Consider the following 23,899-nt stretch of genomic DNA (forward strand, 5'->3'; position numbering starts at 1 on the left):
TCTCGTTCTAAGCAGGTCTTAATGTCACTCCTGGCAGCTTAAGCAACATGCATTACATTCTTCCTCACAAGCTTTCTTCTGGCAAGCGATGGCGCGTATGAGAGAAAAAAAAAAAACTTCATAGATCCAAAAAGAATTGTAGAGCTCCCGTGGTTGGGTCCTCATTCCAGTATTCCCTCTAGCTTTGATGGCCGGCTGGTTCGTTCAACAAGCCAAAGCTGGTCTTCCGATTCCCTGCTGGACAGCGCAGCCTCCCATTACTCCGGCGAGGCGTTGCGGATTTTGGGCACTCCATCATTTTTCTGCTGGTATCAGTTACCAAGCAGATGAAGAAGCCCTTGATGCGGGCTAGGTCCGAACAGCAGGTTGAGCCTAAGAAAAAGAAAAAAAGGAGGCCTGCAGTGGGAATTCCTTATATTAACAACGTGTATCACATCGCCTAAAGAGAATTGTGCGAAAGGCTGGGTTGAATGGGATGATGACCGCCTCTAACATACTCAAAAGTCTGTGCAGACGGGTGAATGATTAAGCTGCACAAAAAAACGTGGATGCTCCATTAAGCACCGAACCCCGTTTGTGGAATGATCAACGGGCCTCGGTTATTAGTTTGCGGTGACATGTGGGACGGAGTACACTGGAGAGACAGACAGGTGCATGAACGAAAGGGTTCTAGGACATAAAACGAATTTCGAGCAGGCATCCAGATTCATTTTAGGGACTGTCCCTCAGAAATCTGAGCTCATCAAATGCTAAGTAATTGCGAGACACAAAGAACACCTAGTCAGAGATATATTTGAGGCAGCTTCGATATAGCGAGGATGAGTGATTGTTGTGTTAGCACGTCGTCCGCTGCATTAACCGAAAGGAATTGAACTTGTTAAGAATATGATTCGCTTCTTTGATTACAGGACTGTGCTTGTCATGGAGATTTCCTCTATATGGCTGTGATTCATGCGATTAGATGTGTGGTGCGATGTTATAAGTCGTGTTTCTTCAAAATAAAGACAGTTGTAAGTCAGCTCTTGTGTCTTGTCCCTTTGCCACGCGCTGTTTTGTCAAAAATCATTTTTCTGCCAGGACCATGTTGTGTGGTAAAGTCTGGGTTTCCTAATGAATAAACAGCGCTACAGACTAGGACGGAGGTCAAGAACAAACAGGACGGGCGCTGACTCGCAACTGAAGCTTATTGTAAAAGACATAGTATAAATATCCAAGCCAAGCAGCACCAAACCACACATTAAACAAAAACCAAATCATGATTACCCCCCCCCCCCCCCCCCACACACACACACACACACCACGTTCTTGAAATCCAACCTCATTATCTGTTAAAGCGATTGACGGTTCACTAACACATTTTTCACCTAATCGCATGATATGCCTGGCCTCAAGATTTCCCGGTTAATCTGTGCCGGATTGGCATCCAAAATACCTGTCTGTGTTAGAAAACGATGGCAGCCATCACACCCCTTACAGTGTACAACCAGATTAGGTCCTTTACCAATCTCTAATGATCTCTCGTGCTCTCGTAACCGAACATTGATACACCTGCCTGTCATGAGGTTGGGTTTCTTGAGCGTGGTGTGTGTGTGTGCAGTCATCATGATTTGGTTTTTGTTTAATGTGTGGTTTGGTCTTGCTTGGCTCATTTATACTGTTTTTTTTTTTTTTTCAATAAACTTCAGTTGCGAGTCAGCGCCCGTCCTGTTTGTTCTTGACCTCCGTCCTAGTCTGTAGCGCTGTTTATTCATCATGTCACCGTACCAACTCGCCCAGATGTCTCTTCTATCTGGGTTTCTCTCCGGTCGGATGTATTTAGTTGCATAGCGAAAGAGGGACATGAGTTTGTTAGTAGCTGCCGTCATGACACCGACTGCTCCCTGTTAACACCTTGTGGGGCGGGGGATACCGGATTTTTGCCCTCTGAAAGTGCGCCAAAATCTCTGCGTAAGTAACCGGCACCGCCTCGATCTCTTTGGGCCTACGACCTCACTCGGTTTGCGCAATCTGGAGCTATGAGATCAGCCTGGAGGTCCTCAGCAATTTACCAAGATACGCTGAGAGAATCTAGCGCTTTCGCGTATTGCACTACAATTACACGCAATTACACTACAATTACATCGAGACAACGGGGTTCTCTTCTCAACCGTATACTGAAGGCCTCACAGTAGCCCGAAAGGCCAAAGTGCTTTCAAAGGTGAGGGCAAAGGACCTCCCCATTTTACATGAATTTCAAGCTTAAGAATGTCCCGTGCGCTACAATAGGGCTAAGAAACACCCGATTGCCAGGTTGTATTTGGCAAAGAAGGTACAGCCTTCCAGATATTTAATAATATCACGTGCGCCTCGTCTGACCGGTGCTGTTGCGCCCGAAGACAAAGGAGAGGAGGCTGCTGATGGTAGTTTCATTTAGTAGGCTTCTGTGAGAAGTACGAAGCAGCCCTTGCGAGCCATTGGCTGTTACGCATCGGATCACCATAAGCTGTGACTAACTGCTTTTATCCGATGCATATAATGCGCGCAACACCGAAAAGAGCACAAATTCGCTATAAACTGCCTACAGCACGCCTGAGAAGTCGTTTATAACCGTTGCCTAAGAAAAAAAAAATGTGGAGGACCTTCAATATCGGCATAATTAGTTTTGTTATAAGGGAGTGATTACTCATTAGCGTCCACCCGGGCGCAGCCACATGGGTATACAGTGCAATGCTATGCAATATTCACAGACTTCATGGTTGAAAGAAAATTCGTCCCGAAGCAGGGTTTGAACCCGGGACCGTCGCGCATTCGGGGCAGACACCCTATTTACTCAGACAAACCAGAAGCAAGCGAGAAAATTGGCCAAGAACTACAAGTGGCGGTGTTGTTGGTCCAAGTCCTTGGGCAATCCACAAAGATTTCATATATTTAATAGGGGAACAGATACTTAAGATCAATAAAAGCAAACGCTCTGATGACGTCACACTCAAATGCAATCAGAGCTTACTGTCATGCTTGTAACTTTACGCGTATTATTCTGTCTAGACCCACAAATACGGAGAACATAGAACAAATAGAAACGCTCTCAGCACTCGGCGATAGCACTTGCTTCGCGAGGGTTGTGTCGTGCTAATTAGAACATCCAGGCACACGGCGGTCTCTCCAGCAGCACAAACGACCCTCCTTCACTCTCCCAGTTTCCGCTTTTCTTCGCCTCTGCGCTGCGGCACCTGGAAATGGACGCTCGCGCAACATTATCAAAAATCTGGAAGACTGTACATGCAGTGCGAGCACCGATTTGAAAGGAAAGAAAAATACGTTAATGTGTGCTGAAACTATCTGGTTATAGCGGAGTCTTTAAATGTATTTCTTATAGTTAAACTACGAATGATACGTCTACGCTAGTAAATGATCATTTGCACGCGCAATGGTGGCCGTAATCGACGACTCATTCCTAGGAAAACATACTAGCCGGTCCCTGAGCCCGCGGGTCTGGAAACTGGTCTTCCGTGGGTCGAGCTAAGTGGTGATCTGTCGCGGGTGATGAGGCTCCACTTAGTCATTATGTCATGTGTTTGCGTGTTTGTGCGCTCTGTCTGATTATATGCTCCCAAAATGCATTACATGTTTGTATCCGCATGTTTGATGCGTTAATGATCGGTGCAGTGGGTCAGTAGAGTGGGCCTTCGTGGCAGACTTCTCACTTGACTGATAACTGCTGGCCGTACACCTAAGTGATACGCTCGAAGAAAGCACGTCCCAAATAAATTTTTGTCTAGACGTACCTTTTTAGTCTTTGAAACCACGTTAAGAGACTTATTTTGAGGCATATTTAATGCATATTGAAACTATTTTAGGGTTCATAGATGGTATGTCTGTATTATGCCACGAGACCACAAAGGGAATAAGACCTTGAAGCGAAGTGAAGCAGGGAGGAATAAATGAATGTCGAGAGATATTTCGGTATTCAATTAAACTGGACACAGTTTGGCAGAAAGTGAAGGCGAGACGGCAACGGCGGGTATAGAAGACAGGCACCAATGATGGGAACGGGATTAAAACCTCCATAACCTAAACCATAGTCCTTGAATCGGGACGTGCAGTACGATGAAGGTACGATAAACTCACTTTGGGCATCTTATTCACCTGTGAAGTAGAAGCAATCAGATGAGTCCGTGCTCTCCCTTTTCCAGACCTTTTACCTGTTTATGCAGGAAGCAGTAGGCGAAATGAACTTTCCTCCAGCCACGAACCATCCAAGCTATCTTAAAACAAAAATCTTTTTCTCCTTCTTCCCCATTTTTCGTGTGACATTGTGCCAACTTATCAACCGCAGCTGTAGCAAATACTAGTTTGGTTTGGTTGGTTTGGTTTGGTTTATGGAGTTTAACGTCCCAAAGCGACTCAGGCTATGAGAGACGCTGTAGTGGAGGACTCCGGAAATTTAGAGCACCTGGGGTTCTTTAACGTGCACTGACATCGCACAGCACATGTGCGCCTTGCTTTTCGCCTCCATCGAAAAGCGGCCGCCGAGGCCGGGATTCGATCCCGCGTCCTTAGGAACAGTAGTCGAGTGCCTTAACCACTGCGCCACCCCGGTGCAAAGAGTAAATTGAAAAGCGTTCAAAAGGTTAGCTTTAAAAGACGGCACGTATTTCCGCGCAGGCGGCGTACAACGCTATTCTGCATTTAGGATTGCTTACTTGGCAATTTCTTGCTCCTATATACGCTTGCTGATTACATACGATGCTCGCAAGAACCGTACCGTTGAGCAGGATCAAGACTCAGTGGGACGCCATTCGCACCCAACAACGGACACCTGGCAATTTATGCAAAACCGCCCGAAATGTATCTCTGGGTTTCAAGAGTGATTTTATACCTGCCGTCAGCAAACGCATTAAAACGCCACGATTGATGAATTTTGGTGAACTTGGCTCTAGAACTTCAAAGAATAGCGAGGGTTCTTGATTCCAGCTGTAGTAGCTATACGGCTTCCGTAGGAAACTAACAGGGAGAGTTTTTGTGAAAAAAAAAAAAATTACAAGAGCGCAGAGTGGTGACTTTGCGATATATTGGTAGTTACGGTGGAACCTTACGATACGAGAAAAACTACGTTCTTAAACTGTTTCCCGTTAAAAAAAAAAAAAAAAAGAATGGGCTGGTCCAAGATTTCTGGGCATGACTATGACAGCTGAAGTGTTGGCTCGAATATCAAAAATTAAAATTTACGTCGATCCAACAGAAAAGAAAAGACAAACAGCCTGAGGAGAATCCGGTGGTTACTAGAGCGCAATTGCTAGACAATAATCTGGCCCAGCATCGTAAACGCAGCTCACGTGAAGGCCGCAACGACATCGCGTCGCTACCGAAAAAACAGGTTCCATGCAAAGGTCAGGAAGCGCCGAAACCAGAGGACGCAAATTGGCCCAGGATGTGCCCCTTATTGGGAAAGGATGTTACCATTAGGTGCTCTCGATTCCGAGAGACCACGGACGTACCGTCTCCGGCGACAGCGACAAGCCCTTCTTGGGGCACGCTGTGGAGAAGAGTCGTTCAGGTCAAGTGGGCGCTGCATTGGCGACAGTTTTCGCAAGCACAAAATGCTAATCTTGGCTGGACTGTTGATGCTTCGCTTAGCTCTGATAGGGACGACCGTCGAGCAGAAATACAGAGTGGCCTACTTCAAGCAGAAGGTGAGTGCTTTTGGGACGAATTCCTACTGCGTTGTTTTCCGCTCGAGAACGGTAACATTGCTGGAAGGTAATGGTTGGGATTTTTGCGGTACATCGGCGGGTTTTTCGTCGGTGTTAGGACATTCGCGAAAGTATCTGCATCTGTGCTCGCAAACGTTTGACACCACCATGTTTTGCATAATTAGGGACTGGAAGTTTCCGATGGGTAACGTGAGCACAGTTCCCAAACAGATTGAGATTTTGCGAGGGAACTACGGGGACCGTTATCAGTGAGCACATTTTTTGTTCAATATTAAATGAACTCCCAATTAGAGCCGAGGCTGAGCGCTCACTCTACATGCTTGCGGCACCAAGGAGCTCGTTTTACTGAATAAAATACCAAACCAAACAGGATTTCACTTGCTACTTGAGAAAATATGTTTACGATTCATAATACGGTGGTAAATTACATTAATACAAAAGTATTTTTCTCAATGGAAGAAAAACTAATATCGGAAGTTCTACGTAATGTGAAACCTACGGCACGTGTGACTGACAATCATTCAAGTCAAAACAAGCTTTAGTTTTTTGTTTTTTTTTTTTTCAGGTTGCGATTTTACTTTAGTTTTAAATGCTCTAATGTGTGTTCGCGAAGGAGCGCCACACAACAAGGAATAACTTTTATAAAGGTGGAATCAAGGGAAACCATTCAACTTCGGATAGAGTACGAAGGCTTGTACCCGTTGGATTAAGAGGGTAGGGAATCGAACGCTGCATCTCTCGAATATCATATATGCAGAGCTCAGCAGCACCAACAATAAGCTGGTTGTATTTACGAATTAAAAACCATATGTATTACCGAAGGGAAGTCAAAGAAGTAAATTATAATGTACGTTGGGGATGCTAGACATAAATGTTTAATAAAGCAGTATTATAGGATATTAGGCGGTCGTTGCTAAAGTTAAAGCTCAACTTCTAACTCTCACTGCTGAACTTTGAGCCCACTGAATTCATAAAATATTCATTTGAATTCTTATTTTGTAAAATGAAAAACGCCAAAGAAAGTATTTGAATAGAGGGTTATTGCACATAGATATGTATTTACAATAACATAATATTATTTCTGGAATTTACTTCATATTTTCCCATTGAAATCTGTGCATATTTTAGAGTAAATGCTTTATAGGGTAGGTCCGGTTTCTTTGAATTGGGCTGACGAATGAAACACTTCCGCATCGAAACCCGCGAAAATTAATTGTAAAACTATCATGCAGATGAATTAGTTTCAATGTGTAAACAATCAATATGAAACAAACGCACGTTAGTCCGGTGCTGGACAATTTAATTTTTTTTATCCATTTGATAATAACGCTATCACTACTGGCACTGATCGCGCAAGGTCTGAACATGCAGACTATAGCATAGTGAAATACAGCTTGAAAGTGCTTTATGCACTGAAATTAGCAAAAAGAAAACAGGGAATCTACTTTGTGAAGGGCGACTTACTTCTTCAAAAGTACAAATGTAACCAACGTACTCTTCCAGTACTCGCCTATAAATCTGAAACATCGTTAACTTTCGAAAAGTTCACAACACAGAGATCAATGGGTACTGAAATGAACAAAGAAACGATAGAAGACATGCAGAAAGAAGAGCCGAATATCTTAGCAAGTAATACCCATGCCACACGGGAAAATTAATGTCATTTCCACCGCATGACATTCGTTCAGTTTAATGTCATTTTTTCGACGCGCTGCTACACGACCAAAGCTAATGTCATTTGCAAATGATGGCAATTGCGATAGATACACAAATGTTGGTGCGCCTTTGAGAGAATGATGAGCGCTGTAAACGAAAGCAGCCTTTAAAATCATATTTATGCCTTGCATGACTCGTAACTAACTTGTTCATTACGACTACCCATTACGAAGTTAGCGACTGCGCCGGTTGCGTTTGTTTACGAAAGGGTAGGGAACGTGCGCGCGTCGGTGCCTGCGTAGAAAACGGTCGAATTGTTTCAACAACGTACATTTTGCACACTCCAAGTGCAACACGTAAAATAGGCAGTGGCTAGTGTATTGACCGACGACGCTTTTATTGAATATTCGAGTATCGCCCGAGTGCGTAGTGCACCACAGCCCCGTCGAGTTTCGTCATCGCAAGATCGTTTGCTCGGCATAAATGCCCGTAGAAAAATGCCGGACCCGAGCCTCATCAAGAAAGCAGACAACAAAATAGCATCACTTGCTGCGCCGGATCCCGAGACCTTACCGAAACGGTGCTGCCCGCGAGAGCCGTGGACGACGGCGCTCTGGCCGTGCGCTACGCCCTGGTCGTCGCTAGGCCTAAACGGTTTCGCATCGAAGCCACAGCGGACGGCGCGTTGGGAATAGTCAGTTGCCTATTCGTGGAGCTGCTTACTGTAATTTCAATGGTGTCATAAATTTTCTGACGGTAAACGGAAGGTGTAATTTCGGCGACGCATTAGCATTGGAGCTACGCACTATATATAGGTACAGCACGAGCTGCCTCACACCGGCGCTGCGGCTGCTACGGGGCTGCGAGTAGAATATCGCTCTGGTTACTTATCACCGATCCTCAGTAAAGGTTATTTTTGAGGTTCCTTTATCTAACCGCGTGTTATTTAAGGTCAGCAGATTTTGACATGTTTTCTGACGGTGGCGAAAGAAAACCACTGTGCCTGCGCCCATGGACTGCGGCAGCCGCGGCCATTGCCGCTCGCGCTGAGTACGGTGGCTGGTTGGCTGGTAGCGAGGGTTGAATTTTTTTTTTTCGCAATGCTATTTGGCATGTTTCACATAATTTATTGACTTGCTACAAAATTGTAGATGCACAGTAGTACTATAATGCCTGCGGCACTTTTGCAGTTTATTTTGGCTATATTTTCTAGCAGAGTCTCTGGTGTTGAGATAACACATGCCCTCGTTAGTCGCATTCGAATGAGTTCCTCAAACTCATTCGGTGCATAATGTCGTTTTCATCGAATGTCATTACATTTCCCCGTGTGACAGCAAACAAATGTCATTTTGAACAAATGTCATTCGATGGAAATGACATTAAATTTGCCGTGTGGCAGGGGTATAAGAGAGTGGCAGTATTCTATCAGGAACTGGGAGTAAAAATGGGCTTTGGGATGTCTTCAGTGCGCCGAAGGGATTAGTCGCGTCAAGCTGGATGGGACATGCGAGCGCAAAGATAAGGGAAACAAGTAGCCGAAACTGGAGATTACAAGGCGGGGCGATGCGGTTTGGAAATCCGGCCTCAGAGTGATCAAAGCGGGGGCAATAATCAATTATTTGTACCCATGCTGAACTTTCCTGAATGGGAATATTTTCGCGCGTAATCGAGAAATGGAGGGGAAACTAAACTCTCCGATAAAATGGTGTGCAAAGATCTAATGCTGATTGCTCACTCTTACCATGCATCGCCGAATGTGACTTGCAAAATGCTCCCTGCGGACGCCCCGAAGAGTTTTGACGGCCATGGGCGCCCGCGGATATTTTTGACACGCAACGCCACTCGGCGCGTGGTGGCAGTTGTACGAACTGTCGATCGCTTGTCCCATTTTCCTGGCTTGTGAGAATGACCAGTGATTTTGCCGTTTATAATTATGACGTCACTGACTAGCACTTTGTGTCCAAGGTCGATCACTTCAGCTTCAGCAACAGGGACACGTTCCGTCAACGCTACCTCGTCTACGAGGACCACTGGAACCAAAATGGCGGACCCATATTTTTCTGCACAGGAAGTGAAATGAACGTAGAGGTCCTGGCTAATCAAATGGTAAGCGTTCTAACCTTACCTAATACGTTCGTACGGAAACAGCTGTCAGCCGAAGGAAAATCGATATGAATAGTATCGATAGTAGCAATGTCAAACATTTATATATGAAGGAAGAGAATACAGTGCAAAATACACCACTTGTGTTCACCCCGCTAAAGCTTTGAAACTATTCAACAAAAAAAAAAAAAAAAAAAAGAGAACTGCGCCAATGAACGTTTCATCGCGTGAAATAATTTAGCTTACTGCTCAGATCCAAGTCGACGGATGAGGGGGAGGACATGGAGGGGACAGAGCTGCGCCTCGGATCCTCGCCAACCTGTTGACGGGTGCAAATAAATGTTATTTCTCTCTCTCTCTCTTCCAGTTTTTTTAAACTAGTCACAACAATAAGCCATTGTAAATAAACCCCTTGCTCACCCCGCATATCACTACCGGTATACTACGATATCCAGAGTTTAATATCATTTCTGCCGTAAAACTTCTCATAAGGCCCATGCATGAAAAAAAAAAAAAACGGAGGTATAAGTTGGTCAATATTCGGGTGCTTAAGGATAATGGCGGTGTCCGAGGTCATTGTGTCCTGGTTCAAAAGTTGATATATCTAATAAAAGAATAATTCTTTCGGCAACAAGTTCAGTTCAAAAGATGCAGTATCGAAAGGTCTTAGGCGTAACAGCCGTGTAGACAATTAAGAGGCAAAAAAAATATACAATAACCTTTATGAAGATTGCGACGACAACGGCAGATGACTCATAGTGCTCACTACCAGATGGCACTACAATCCATAAGATCCGAGAGTGCATATTAACACCAGTCAGCTATAGAAGTGCAGTTTCCCTTCTTGTGCTCCGATCCGGAGACTCAAAAGTCGTCCAACTGGCCGAAGACGCCGCCAGGAGCCAAGACCTTCTGGCCGTCGTTTAGGCGAGGGGCCTATATGCCCTTCAGACTGTTGGCAATAAACGTTCTACAATCCAAAATCCCTTCTTGTGTGATCAGAGAATTCTGATACCTTCATGTACACAGAAGTCTATTGCTGACCTCGCTCAGTGGAAATATACATGTGTTTCCCTAAAGTTTTATATTCATTTTTGCTCCTTTCTTTCAGGGAATAATGTACGACTGGGCACTGGACTTCAAGGCTATGCTTGTATTCGCAGAGCACCGTTACTACGGAGACTCGCTACCATATGGCGAGCGGTCGTTCACGGTAAGTCCAGGATATGCGCATGCGGCCCATGCATGTGTCTCAACAATTTTATTGCGTTTAAAGTAATGCAAAAGTGACGACCAACGGAGGCATAGAAAAATGCGCCTTTTTTATCGCACATTAGGTACGGCTAGGTGTATTCACCAGCCCTCCATTCGTTGTTTTTTTTTAACCAGTATAACCAATTAATCAGCTTCAAAGTGCCCAGGCATGTTCATTAGTTTCTGCAGTTGATACTGATAATACCATGGTTGCGTGAATAATTGTGAGATTAAGCTTCCGGACCAAGATAACCAAGTCGGAAAAAACTACAAAAAAAAAGTTCTGTTGTTACGACAAAATTTCTGCGCGGTTTTTGACAGAAAACTTGTTGTGACAATAGAACTTTCTATAGTAACATCAGAGCTTTCTGTAGTTACTACAGCAAAGTGCGACAGAACTACACACAACAGAAAGCTACTACAGAAACACTACAGAACTACAGAAATGTACTACAGAACTACAGGAAAATCTCACATTTACGACAGAACAACAGAATATTTTGTCGTATTTTTGACGTGGTTCTGTAGCTTTTTCGACTGGGTCAAGCTTCAGCTTTATTCAGCAGAATGGCCGCACAGTCGTGCAGACTCGATATATCCACAGACGGTTTCGAAAGTTCCTAAGGAAAATCAACGTTATTCCGGTAAGACAAAAAGAGCAGGATGAGAAAAATGAACAAATGGATTGCAGCCGACGAAAAAAGTTTTTCTAGAAAATCATCTCAACCTTTAAGCTACTCGGTGACGTGTGATTGATGCATTCGTCAGCTTGATTTCTGAGCTGTTATCGATGCTTATATCGATACTGATCGACCTCGGCGATGTACCTTGGCGGCTGACGACCTTCTCCGTCCGCCGTATGGCGTTATTAAAGAGATTTAGCTTACCGTGATCCGCGATCCGCTACCGTGATCCGCCACCGCGCGTTCAACTGCGCATGCCCAGATCCCCTTGACGCCGATAGATGGCGATACTTGATGTCGGCACATAGACCTGCCGCGTCGGGACCAATCAGCAATTGTGCGCCCCGCCCACGCGCGGTAGAGGGTCGCGGTGGCGGATCGCGGATCACGGTAAGCTAAATCTCTCTGTTATCTTCCAGAGCGCGAATCGCACTTCGTAAGGTGCAGTCTGGGATAGTAATTTGCGCTTTCGCGAAGTGTTTAATTGGATTCCAGAAAGGACTCGGACCCAAGGGATGGCAAAGCTGGGGCTTAATTCCTTTTTCTACAACGCTGTGCTTCTATAAAGCGATCATAAATGTATCAGTCCATATATTTCGTCAACTCCATTAGCCGCTCTTAAGATTCCAAGAAATTACAGAAAGGTTTATTTCTCTTTGTCCTTAATAAAACTGCCGGTGAGAGAATTTATCGAAACACTCTTTCCGCAATAAAATTTGTTGAGTTCTAAACACTAATACTTCGATTTCTTCACAATTAAACAGTAATAAATGTATATAAATGTTTGCACGCTCCTCTATGATTAGTCACTGGTATCAGTTGTAATTGTTTTATGTATGTGTGTTGTTTTGTATTGGTAAACGATTGCTTTCTCTCTATTTACTGTTTTAACGTGCGAAGTGCTTACGCAATTCCTGTGCTGAACGCATTAGTTGTGCCTTTACGGAACGATGCATCTGAAAACCGAAAATGTATTTGATATCTAAATTCAGTTTGCACCCGTATGATCCGCCTTACTCATTTCCTTTGTAACATAACAGTCCAAAGAGAAGCGCGGCTACCTGACGACGGAGCAAGCACTGGCCGACTTCGCCTACCTCATCCAGCACATCAAGTCCACCGCCCCCGGTGCCGACAAGAGCATGGTGGTGACATTCGGCGGAGGATACGGGGGCATGCTGGCAGCCTGGATGCGGATTCGCTATCCGCACCTCGTCAAGGGGTGAGCGACCACACGCCCACATGGCGTCATCTTCTGGACAAATTAACCCTCATTCGCTCCGATAAATCCGAGTGCACTGCCGAAGGTCACATTCGACGCTAATTTCAACCGCGTCCTCCTCTGAAAACAGAGCACTAAAGATATTATTTTGCAATCAAAACTGAAGTTGCTGACATTATACGCAGTCTGTGCTGTAAGGATCTTGTCAGACATCATGTGTTGTAAAACTCAAGAAAAACATAAAAGCCTAAAATTAATGTGAGGGGAAGCCCGCACCGAACCAGTGGGTATCGCAGACAAAACGATTTAAACATAAAAGGCCAAGTTCCCAATGGAATATTTTAAGAAGAACGAATGGGAAGAAAACAATCCTACAAATGGCAAGCAGGCAAAAGTGGTTTGGAGGGCACAGAGGGCCCAGAAGAATTAATAACTACGCAGGAAGAAACGAAACAAGGGCGGATCAGAGCAGTATGCCCTACAGATTTTCAGGTCTTGTATCGACGATATTACTAAATCATACAGAGGTTTTGTCACTTACCTCACTGCCCCCCTCATCATCTGCAGAGCGTACGCCTCCAGCGCCCCCATCGCCTATTACAGCGGCGAGGTGTCGTGCGAGAAGTTCGCTCGGTCCATCACCGACAGCTACAAGAGTCAGTCACAGAATTGCGCCACCAGCATACGCAGGTCTTGGGCTATCATGGACAAGATGGCGGACACGGGTAAGTTCTCGTTGATGCAAATGGAACTCAGAGGAGTATATTGTTGTCAAAGTGTCGTCTAGTAGGGGGCCCTAAAGAAGAAAAAAAAAGAAAGGCTATGGTGGCTAGAAACAAACCAAATGCTGCAAAAAGTTCTCAGAATTATAGTTGGTTTGTGAGGTTTAACGTCCCAAAACAGCTGAGGCTCTGAGAGACGACGTAGTAAAGGGCTCTGGAAATTTCGACCACCTGGATTTTTTGACGTACACTGACATCGCACAGCACACGGGTGCCTTGCTCGTTGCCTCCATCCAAAAGTGGCCGCAGCGGTCGAGATTTAATCTCGCGTCCATGGGCACCGAAGTCGAGCGCCCTTACCACTGCACCACCGCGGAAGGGTTTGAAATGGTTGGACAACTGAACACCTACGGTCATTCTTTGTGTCACAATATTTGCAAAAACGTTTCTGTATTGACAGCAGTCTTGAGGCTGCGGCTTTTTACTTAATTGTTTCTTAAGCTTTTGCCTTCATATGCATTCTTTTGAAGCCTTGAATAATTAGTGAGTATCGCACATCTCGCTAGTGAGCATGCAGCTCTGTTCTTTTCCTTCTCCTGTGGGCAGACGATGGACTGAGCTTTCTCACCGAGGCGTTCCACTCGTGTCAGCGCCTGACGAAAGACAGCGTTCCGCACTTGTACCAGTGGCTGAAGGAGGCCTACCAAACCATGGCCATGCTGGACTACCCCTACGACACTGAACTGTTCGGCAAGCTGCCGGCCAATCCAGTCAAGGCAAGAGAACCGTTAAAATAGTTCATGCCTCTCCCGTAATCGAGAGTGAATGTAAGCATGATATTGGTCACTGGCATGCGACCGTGGCGCCATCCCTGGGAACGGCGCAGAAGCCATTGTTGCGCGTGACGCCCCTCTTGTCTTGTCTGGAGCCCTCAACCACACCTAATCCACCCGCTTCCTCCTTGGCCTCAGATCATCCTTATGAATCGAGATTTATGAATGAATGAATGAATGAATGAATGAATGAATGAATGAATGAATGAATGAATGAATGAATGAATGAATGAATGAATGAATGAATGATTGCCCCTCTTGAGCAGTAGCGGCCCTCTCTCAACTGCCCCTGACAACCAATGGTTCCACGTATCTGCTCTTTTACACGGCGTTATTAGATATTAATTACAAATTAAAATTCAAAGTATTTAAAATGCACAGATTTAGTTATATGTATTCTCAATTATTTAAAAATACTGCAGGCATGACATGCGCGTTAGCAGAAGAAGTTCGCATACCTCAGCGAACAGTGACAAGAAATTGGATACAATGGTTTTTGTAAGTCGTTTGAGCAGTACCAATAGTGGTTGTACGGCGGTGCTGTATGAGGCACGTAGAGGCCGTCTCATTAAATTTAGTTAAATGTTGTTCGGTGCCCGGTCGACGGCTCTCGGCTTTGGTTCGAGCCACTTCAAGGTCGCGGACTGCGGGAGATAAAATAATTTCATGCTAAATAAAATTTCAATAATGAAAGATGACATACCTTGCTGAATGCAGTAAGTACTGCCGTTCGCTTTCTTGTTCGCCACCAAAAGGAATGCGAAAGACGGATAAACGGCCGGCGCAGTTTCTTAATCACACGGTTGTCGGCTTCGAGATTCTTCTTGTTTGTTAAAATGGTGAGGGAGCAGGAAGCAAGATTCAAGAAAACCGTACAATTTTTTTTTTATTTATTGGAGATGCTGCACTGCAACACTTAAACATAGCTGATGTCTGAACCAATATGATCATGAGCGCAAGAGCGTCGCTCTTATGCACCCTTTCGGCGGTCGAGCCGCGTCGCCGTTGGTGCCGCTGCCGGTGGAACGAAGCGAATGAGACACGTACGAGCCACGATAGAGCCACTAGCCAAAGGAGAGCTACGAGCTCTACGCCACTCGCTCATCGCAGAGAGCGGACCTCATTCAGGCCAGCTTAAACGAGCACCCTAGACGCTGTCACTCTATCTAGCTCCCCACTACCGCGCTATCCTCTCGTGTTCTCTTTCGCTTTGTGAAAAAAATTTCGACGCACTTAGCCCTCCCCGGGAGTATGAAGGCGTGAGATGCCGCGTGCAATAGTTTGCACGACATATTTATAGCGCCTGTCACGCGACTCACAGCGTTTCCTTCCGAGAAGAAGAATGAGCTGCGCTCAAATTTTACATCAGGTAGCACGGTAACCATCCTCAGAATATTTAAAAGGTGAGGCATATTTAGAAATTGATTGAAAGAGGGCGCACCGCTCTTAAGGCATCCTTACTGAGGTAAAGAGCCTTTAATGTTTGGCCCTAAGAGGAGCTACTGTGCCGTTGTGTAGTGAAACACCTCGCCATCTTTACGAAAACTTCCTGGTTGACGATAGAAAATGCATTAATTACTATATATACAATAACGAATTTGAAGGGGTGGCAAAAGTAGTTCTTACAGAGGGCCACTGACTTAAAAAAAATGCATTGGCACAGTGGCGGGCTAGCGCCTACCCACTGTCGGCTTCCATTCTTTCTACCGAACTGACTAAACTGTTACCCGCGTTGCGTCAGCACCGGGGCACACTTATTAGTCCAGCTTATTTTGCCACTGAAGTTTTATCCATTACGTTACCTACCTAGCAATAGTTGATAATATTAAAAGCTATTCAAAGCCAAAGCCTGAACGGGGCACATCACACGCGGACGTTTGTGGACGCTGAAACAGCCATTTGCTACATGTTTACTTGCAGTGAACATTTCTGCTCAGAAACCGCCCATTGTCTTCAATTCACTTAGCGTACCTAACCAAACCTGTGGCAGATTTTCTCTTCTTGGGCTCCAAGATTATCCCGGAAGGAGACTGCAGCCATGAAATCAGGAGACGCCTGCTTCTGGGAAAGACAGCCGTGGCTAGCCTTGACCGCCTAGTAAAGAGCAGAGACATTACACTGCCAACCAAGATCCATATAACTCGTGCTATGGTCTTTCCAGTTGTGATGTATGGATGCGAGAGTTGGACTGTGAAGAAGGCTGATCGCCGAAGAAGTGACGCATTTGAATTGTGATGCTGGCGTTGTATGGAACTATGATGTAGTTCCTTGGACTGCCAGATCAAATGAGTCGATTTTGTCGACCATAAACCTTGACTGCTCATTGGAGGGTCAAATTGTAAAGTTAAAGCTCAGCTACTTTGGTCATCTGATGAGAAGAGAGGAGTCGCTGGAGAAAGATTTGATGTTGGGAAAGGTTGAGGGTCACCGGAGAAGGGGTAGGCAGCGAACGCGATGGTTAGGTGGCATCCTCGAGGCGCTGCAGATGAAGTCATGTGATTTTAGGAAGATAGTGAGAGACCGGAAAGCGTGGCGTGATATGGTCCATAGGGTCACGGAGAGTCGGACACGACTGAACTGAACTGAACGTAACCAAACATCTTGAAAAGCATGAAAGTAGGGCGTTGCTTCCTTCGTGTGTAAAATACTAAACATATTTCCATCAACACAGGAAGCCTGCCGGTTTCTATGGAATCCGCTGCAAACGGGCAAAGACCTCATTCGGAGTCTTCACAAGGCGGCCTCAATCCTGTACAACAGTTCCGGAAACGCCGCCTGCTACAGCATTGACGGTAATGTTGGAGTCCACGCCGGCTGGATGTTCCAGGTAACTAAAAGATGCTTATCTTTGCCATTATTTGGAATAACACTGACAACATTCAATCATTGGTAGTTTTTTTCATCGTTCGATTGGAAGCTGGCTTGGTTCGGTTAATGACGTTTAACGTCACAAGCGACTCAGGCTATAATAAAGAGGCGCCGTAGTGAAGGGCTCCGAAAATTTCGACCCTCCGGAATTATTTAACGTGCTCTGACATCGCACAGCACACGGGCGCGTTGCTTTTGGCCTCCATCAAAAATTGGCTACAGCACGATCGATATTCGATCACGCATTCTTGGGAACAGCAGTCGAGCGCCCTAACACTGCGCCATGGCGGTGAGGTGATTGAAAGCTATTGACTCCTTAAATGCGTTTTAGAGGCCAAACTCTTTCAACCCGCGACCAATAATCAGTTATTCATCAGTTCTAAAAAGACCTGGGCATGTTTTGGCAGTAAGACAGTAAAGGTGAGATCAAAATTCCAGGCAAGCGCAGGAGGTGATAACGTGGTGAAGAAAAATTATGACGCGCATCAGATCCTTCACACGTACAGACCGACGTTGATGGCTATCTGTCATGATCAAAGAAGCTTTTGACGCCAGTCTAGCTTAAATGCCACATAGGCCCGGAAACGAAGTACTCTCCTAGTTTTTGGAGAAACTTTATCGAAGCCATAAACGTCAGCAGTACAGACGCAATCAGACTAGACTAAAGTGCTCGGAAGGCGTGCAGCGGAACGAAATGAATAAAACCTTTCCTTAGCTGCTTCGCCACAGGGCAAGGCGCTTGTGCCTCTGCAGTTGTTTCGCCCTTTTTCTTTTTCTTTTTTTTTTACTCGAGCCCAAGTATTACCCGGTGAAGTCAGTACCTGCTTAGATTATGGATAATTTTTTTCTTCGCAAATAACCTCTCCAGCCCTCTAAACAGAGTCACCCAGTCTGCACACCACGAGAAGAAAAAACGTTACTCATGGTTTAACTCTGGTTACACCGATAAATTTTTAAGAGAGGGTGTAGGACAAAAACTGTTTCCACCATTGCCAAAAATACGATTAAATATTTTTCAGTTCTGCCGTAACGCCCGAGTTTTCGATAGTTCCGTGCTACGTTTTTTTGTAGTTCTGTTGTTTTATCTGAAGTGCTTTTCTGTAGCCCGTAGATCTACAGTGCTTTTCTGTTATTACAAAATTTTAATCTTGCTACATAAATTGTTTTTACGACAGATTTTCGGACAAAAACTGCACAGAAATTTGGTTGTGACAAAGTAAAAGTTTCTTCCTTCATTTTTTTATTTTTTTTTACATTGAGGTTCACTGACCCGCGGAATGTTTTTGGCTTGCGTACGCAGACGTGCACGGAACTCGTGATGCCAGAGTGCAGCAATGGTGCGGAAGACATGTTCCGGCCCAAGAAGTGGGACGTTAGGAAACTGGCCAAGAGGTGCCGGCAGCGGTTCGGAGTTACTCCCAACCCGGGACGACTGAAGATGCTCTACGGCGGAAGTGAACTGCGAGATATTTCTAACGTGATATTCACGTGAGTCTTGTTTGAGTGGCAATAGGACTTTGCTTCCACGAGAACCAGGTCGCAGGTTCCACATCATTGGCATGGTGCCCATATTTAAATCCAAAAACAAATTCCAGCTAGATTTTAAGTTCTGAAATGAATTGAACCAAAATAAACCTCGAAATTATTTTTATGTTAAGCTGCCGGACATGCCACAATTTAGATTGTTGATACTCAGATAATTTTTTCTGTGCATTACGTTTTACTGGTTATAAGCCTAAATACATTTGAAAATTTTTGGCCCCGAGTACTTAAATTTTACTGTAATTCATAGTTTCCTTGTGTTCCACTTTTCCATTGCTTTTTGTAATATTTGCCCTTCGCGTTGAATATTATTCGCTTATGCCTGTTTTCTTGGGTGGTGTTGACATGCAGTGTATTTACTCACTATATCAGGTATAATGCGACAAAGCATCGTTTTTCTTTTTTGCAAAAAGTTTAAAAATTCTCTTAATTTTTCCCGTTTTGTTCTCGTTGGTTTGGTTTAACCTGTGCTCCTCGATAGAAACATTTCCGATTCTTAACCAATACAAATACCCAATACGGATGCAGTTAATGAAACTTCAACCAGCGTCGAATCTTTCTCACTATATTTAAAATACAACGAAAAAGAATTGATTATAGTAATTTGAGCATAAGCGGGAGAGCTAACAGCACACTGTAAACATTTAAAGTTTCTAGAACTAGGCCCTCAACGTTCGTCAGCTAGGAACGAAATCATAGTTTTCTCTAAATACTTTAGCGACAGCCGTGAGCGCCACGTTGTGCACTGACTATGAGCTTCTTTGTGGTCACGTGTCAAAAGAATAACATGGACACATTCTACACCGTGAAATGGACTTCTCTCTTCCTTTTCTCCTCCCTTCCTTCATCTCCGCCCTCGCTTGCCTGGCATAGCCAACCAGGTACTATCTCTTTAATCATCCTGCATCTGTTTCTGTCTCTAAAGAAAGTATTCGTACCTGCGGCGCATGGATTCAATTGCACTGCAAGTGCGTGATGCGTAGTTTCGCTTTGCCGCGTGCAGGAATAACTTGAGGGATCCGTGGTACTACGGGGGCGTCCTGTCGGGTACGGAGACCACGACGTCCATCGCAGTGCGCAACGCAGCCCACGTGCTCGACCTACGGACTCCCAACGACCACGACCCCGTTTCAGTTGCATGGGCCAGGACTCGTGCCAAGAGCACCCTGTGGCGCTGGCTAAGGCCCAAGCTGGACTTTTTCGGGTAGCTTCAGGCACAGCGTGCATGTGATCATCGATTTTCACACCCTGAAAGTCACGAAGTAGTTACAGCCCTAATAGTAGAATTCAGAGGGAAGCACGAGATACCTGCAAAAACTGGAATTGACGTTGAGGCGACATCAATTCGTATTTCCTTGATGGCATTTTGATGTGTTTGTTCCCAGTGGTTCCACAGCATGATTTAGCACTGGAGCCCGCCAGCCGGTAATGCTCAAGATAGGGCACAAAACCTTTTCCTCAAAAATACTTTTGTATATTCTTGGAACATGTAGACATACTGAACAGCATTACAGAGCGCGTTAGTTTCTTCGTGCATTTTTTGTTTTCTTTGCCGGTGCATATTCAGTATATATTTTATTTATTGCGGATTTTTCGCGCCGGCTCTTTATCTCGATCGGTACAAATTCCATGCAAGAAGAACAAGAATGAAATGGCAGCACTGCCTGAAGCGCTGCAGGAGGAAAAATATGAAGTATCGATCCCCTTTTCCTGAGTGGAAAACTTCGGTCTAGGTGGAAGTTTCGGTCTAAGTAGTGAATTCTAAGCAAGTAATTTAATACTAGCTTGTGAATTTTTAAGCTGATGTCTTAAAGAGTAGAGCATAACGTGGAAGAGCGGATGTTATATATCTGTAAAATTTTGTGATAAAGTATTAGTAAGCGTGACACATAATGTACTTATGTTCTCTTCCTACAAAGGGGTCGAACCTAGCCCTTATTAAATGAAAGCAATGCTTTTTGGCCAGAAAAGCAGAGGACGGTCTTATAAGTATTAAGGTTCATATCATCTGTTCTTCACATTTCATAAATGTTACCAAGAGAAGAGTTAAGATAATTAGTTTAAGTAATTTCCTGAACGATTAGATAATAATCAACAGTAATAATAATAAACCTGATTTCGCGTTAAAATGAATTACAATGATAATATTGTTGATGTACAGTAAAAATAATAATATTCATATACCAAAATATTTTTGCAGCCGTCTGCTCTGTCCTTGAAAAGCGAACGCATGTCCGAGACACTCGTACTTTCCCGCGCATGAACCATGCAGAGTTCATTGCTGACATTTGCCGGTAGATGGCGGAGGGGTGACTAAAACGTCTGCATCATTTTAAAACCGTTAACGGAGTACGTCCGCTATATTTACGGCCTGCGGACGCCTAGAATTGTAGAGTCAGATAGTTGGCTAACGTTAAGTTGCATGCTGGAGGCGCGATGAAGAAATAACAGCAATGGTAAAAAAAAAAAAAAAAAGCGGCATTTTTAAATACAGCTGAGAGTTGACAAACATCTTTCGCGAAACGTCTTGCCGAACTTGGTTCAAACGTGAACAGGCCAGTGAGTTTTCATTGAAGCGAGCAGCCCGACAGCGACCGTACTATCACTTAATAAATGTATTCTTCACAGGACCTTTCACATAAAAGCATAATTAACGGGTTTTGCCCACTTACACTAATGAACACACGAAGTCGCAAGTCTGTGTCCTCTTCTCTGGAATTGTTCATGTCAGATTTCGGCCTTACAGGCACTTGAAATGCCAACGGGGTGCACGCACATAGAGATTTGGATAGAACTCGCGATTTAGTTACTTAAGCTTCAAATTAATGCTTATAGTTACTTATTCCCCATTCATTTTAATTTCTGCCTTCCCCTTCTCAACCTATACAGCTTTGCTGTGTCCAACGCTTGAATCTACTGCAGTGCTCTCCTTTATAAGGAGTCGCATGTTGCTCTGTCATTTTCTGGCTTGGTACCTTTTTTTGTGCAAGTATCCCATTTGTATCCCTACAGCTTGCCTTGTAAGCTGCCTTGTAAGATCGATTCATCAGGCATCGTCGCTGAAGGCGGATGCTACGCCCAGTTCATGCCATATATGCGCCATCTGGACGATAAGAGAGGTTTTTTTTTTCTCTCTTTAAACATTGAAGAATGTTTGAAACATAAAGTAATGTCAGTCGATTGTATCAGGCATAGCCAGAGTACTAGATAAGCGCTAAGATGTTGTCCTTGTTATACTCGAGACTAAGTTTTACGATACAGAAAGCCATATGAGTTCTGCTTCTTGCTCCGAATGACGAAAGGCACCGAGACCCAACGCCTGCTACAAACTTGGTATGCGAAATCCGCACGAAGTGCATCGCGAAACAAAGTGCAGTGTACAGTGCGGCTTCAAAACTTAGCCATGCCAAAAAGCGGTAAAAATATTTTCAAATACTCGACAATACTCCATAAGTCTGCGCTCAATGCGAATCGGTACAAATCCATATGTTTAGCGGGGTCTGCAGTACGTGTGTTGTTTCTTCTACCGACCAGAGGCGAAATATTATCATCAGTGTGCTATTGTTAGCCGTCTTTTCCTCCCTTCTTGGCCTTCACCCCTCTCCCCCTCCAACAGAAAAAAAAAAAAAAAGGAACGATTGCAGATCAATAAGCAAACACGTACTCAATGTTTCGGCCTCACTCGAACATATATACCCCAGTGTCACAATGTTCTCCATACGCATACGTCTACTGTTGTAGAGATACCCTAGGTCCGGAGTTTCTCATCGTGATCGAAACCCATAGTGCGCCGCAGCGCATTTCTGCGCCTACAGGCAGCTCTATAGGAAACATTCTTCGCATTTTACTATTTGCGCGATAGTTACAATGCCCGAAATGTATTTCCTCCTTTGTAATGCAAAACTCCTCTCCGGGGAAACATACGCGGAACCGTTAATATTACTTTTCTTTTCAGCTATATGGGCGTCGATTTTTCATATCGTACGAGGGATCTCTCCGCAGTCGAATGGAATGCCGGCGATTCGGCGCATTACGGTTTTCAGTCCTCGTACAGCGTTCTTGACTTGTAACGGCAGCAGTCTGACTTAGTCTGGAATGTGCAACATTTGGACCGATGAACACGGACAGGGCTAAAATATTTCGACGATGCTTCCTTCGGTGAGCCGGACGTTATATGCTGCTTCGATAGGTTTAATCTTGCTTCTGACACGTGGCGATATTTGAATAAAATCTCACATTTGTTGCAACTGCTAGCAATATAAGATAGGTCAGCAATGCCAGACGTTCCAGTTGCAGCCTGAACGAACTCAATCTAGACGATTTGTGGCGCCACCTGCGTTCTATTCATCTCCTGTGACCGACAGCCTGTCTCCCTTGCAGCATGCTGTCATTGATACCATTTCCTCAAGGTAAGTCTGTGCAGCAAGACAGAAGATGAATGTCTAAAACAAAGTCAGATATGCTCTTTTCACAGAAACCCACAAAAATAGCTCTAACTTTCTGCTAGCCGTTCAAGATACGCAGAATTCCAAGAATTGCCTTTGGCTAGACAGAAGTGTCTGGTTGAATGACGGGTAAAAGGCCCAACGCAAGGCTTATACGGTTGCCTGGGGCAATCGTGTCACTGCCCTTGTTCTGACGATTGATGACTACTGCAAGCCGTTTCGACAGGGACAAATCTTTTTTTGAAACGATTATCTGGAGAGCCTGACCTTCAGTACACACCCCTGGCGACAGAAAAATACAAGTGTAGTCTACCGTTTTATTTTATCTAATTCAGTGCAATCACTGAATCCATTGAGTGTTTGCCTTGCACCATTGTCTTCTTTTCGGTTCCATTGAATTCGTTTTATTATATACAGTGCTTATCAGGGTCAACCGAGACTAGTTCTGGTTAACGTTCCTATTTTTTTGTCCCAGTGCTTCATAAAGCGAGCGCTTGCAGCTATTGTGGGTGAAAAAAGTTTCGTTTCAAGTAAAAAATAAAATATAAATGACTAAAACTTAGCACGAAGTAATTTTTTCTTTAATGCCTATAGTTGCCCCTATTCCGATTTCCCGGCCCCGTATGAAGGGCTTATCGCTGCCTAACCGTAACTTCGCGTTTCGTTTAACATCTCAGGCACAGGTGATATGGGCTGGGCGCGGCGCGTGCGTTGTAACAAGGCGCACTTTGGTCGACAGATTTAAGCTAGTCGAAGCTAGCAGAAAAAGCCCGGCGGGGATTCTCAATTTATTTTATTCCAATCCCTCAGCTGTTGAGAACTACGCACAAAAGGGCCTCAATGTAGCCTATGTCCCCAGTGTAAAGGCATTTAACATA

The 23,899-nt window shown here is 44.6% G+C and overlaps 1 protein-coding gene and 1 long non-coding RNA gene across 3 annotated transcripts in view; one reads left to right on the forward strand and one right to left on the reverse strand.

The window, feature by feature from the left end:
* LOC146182056 (uncharacterized) overlaps nucleotides 1–23,899 on the reverse strand; it is a 149,282-nt gene that overhangs the window by 101,903 nt on the left and 23,480 nt on the right. The gene's annotated exons all lie outside the window — the stretch shown is intronic.
* LOC146182060 (lysosomal Pro-X carboxypeptidase-like) lies at nucleotides 5,433–19,784 on the forward strand. The gene is made up of 9 exons (XM_084577739.1): nucleotides 5,433–5,672; nucleotides 9,315–9,455; nucleotides 10,564–10,665; nucleotides 12,430–12,611; nucleotides 13,179–13,336; nucleotides 13,940–14,109; nucleotides 16,838–16,993; nucleotides 18,335–18,522; nucleotides 19,580–19,784. Exons 1-9 carry the CDS (start codon nucleotides 5,433–5,435, stop codon nucleotides 19,782–19,784), a joined length of 1,542 nt encoding a protein of 513 aa, XP_084433865.1.

This window comes from Amblyomma maculatum, chromosome 8 (genome assembly GCF_055883805.1).
Source record: "Amblyomma maculatum isolate TAMU_Amacu chromosome 8, ASM5588380v1, whole genome shotgun sequence".
NCBI classification, from domain to species: domain Eukaryota; kingdom Metazoa; phylum Arthropoda; class Arachnida; order Ixodida; family Ixodidae; genus Amblyomma; species Amblyomma maculatum.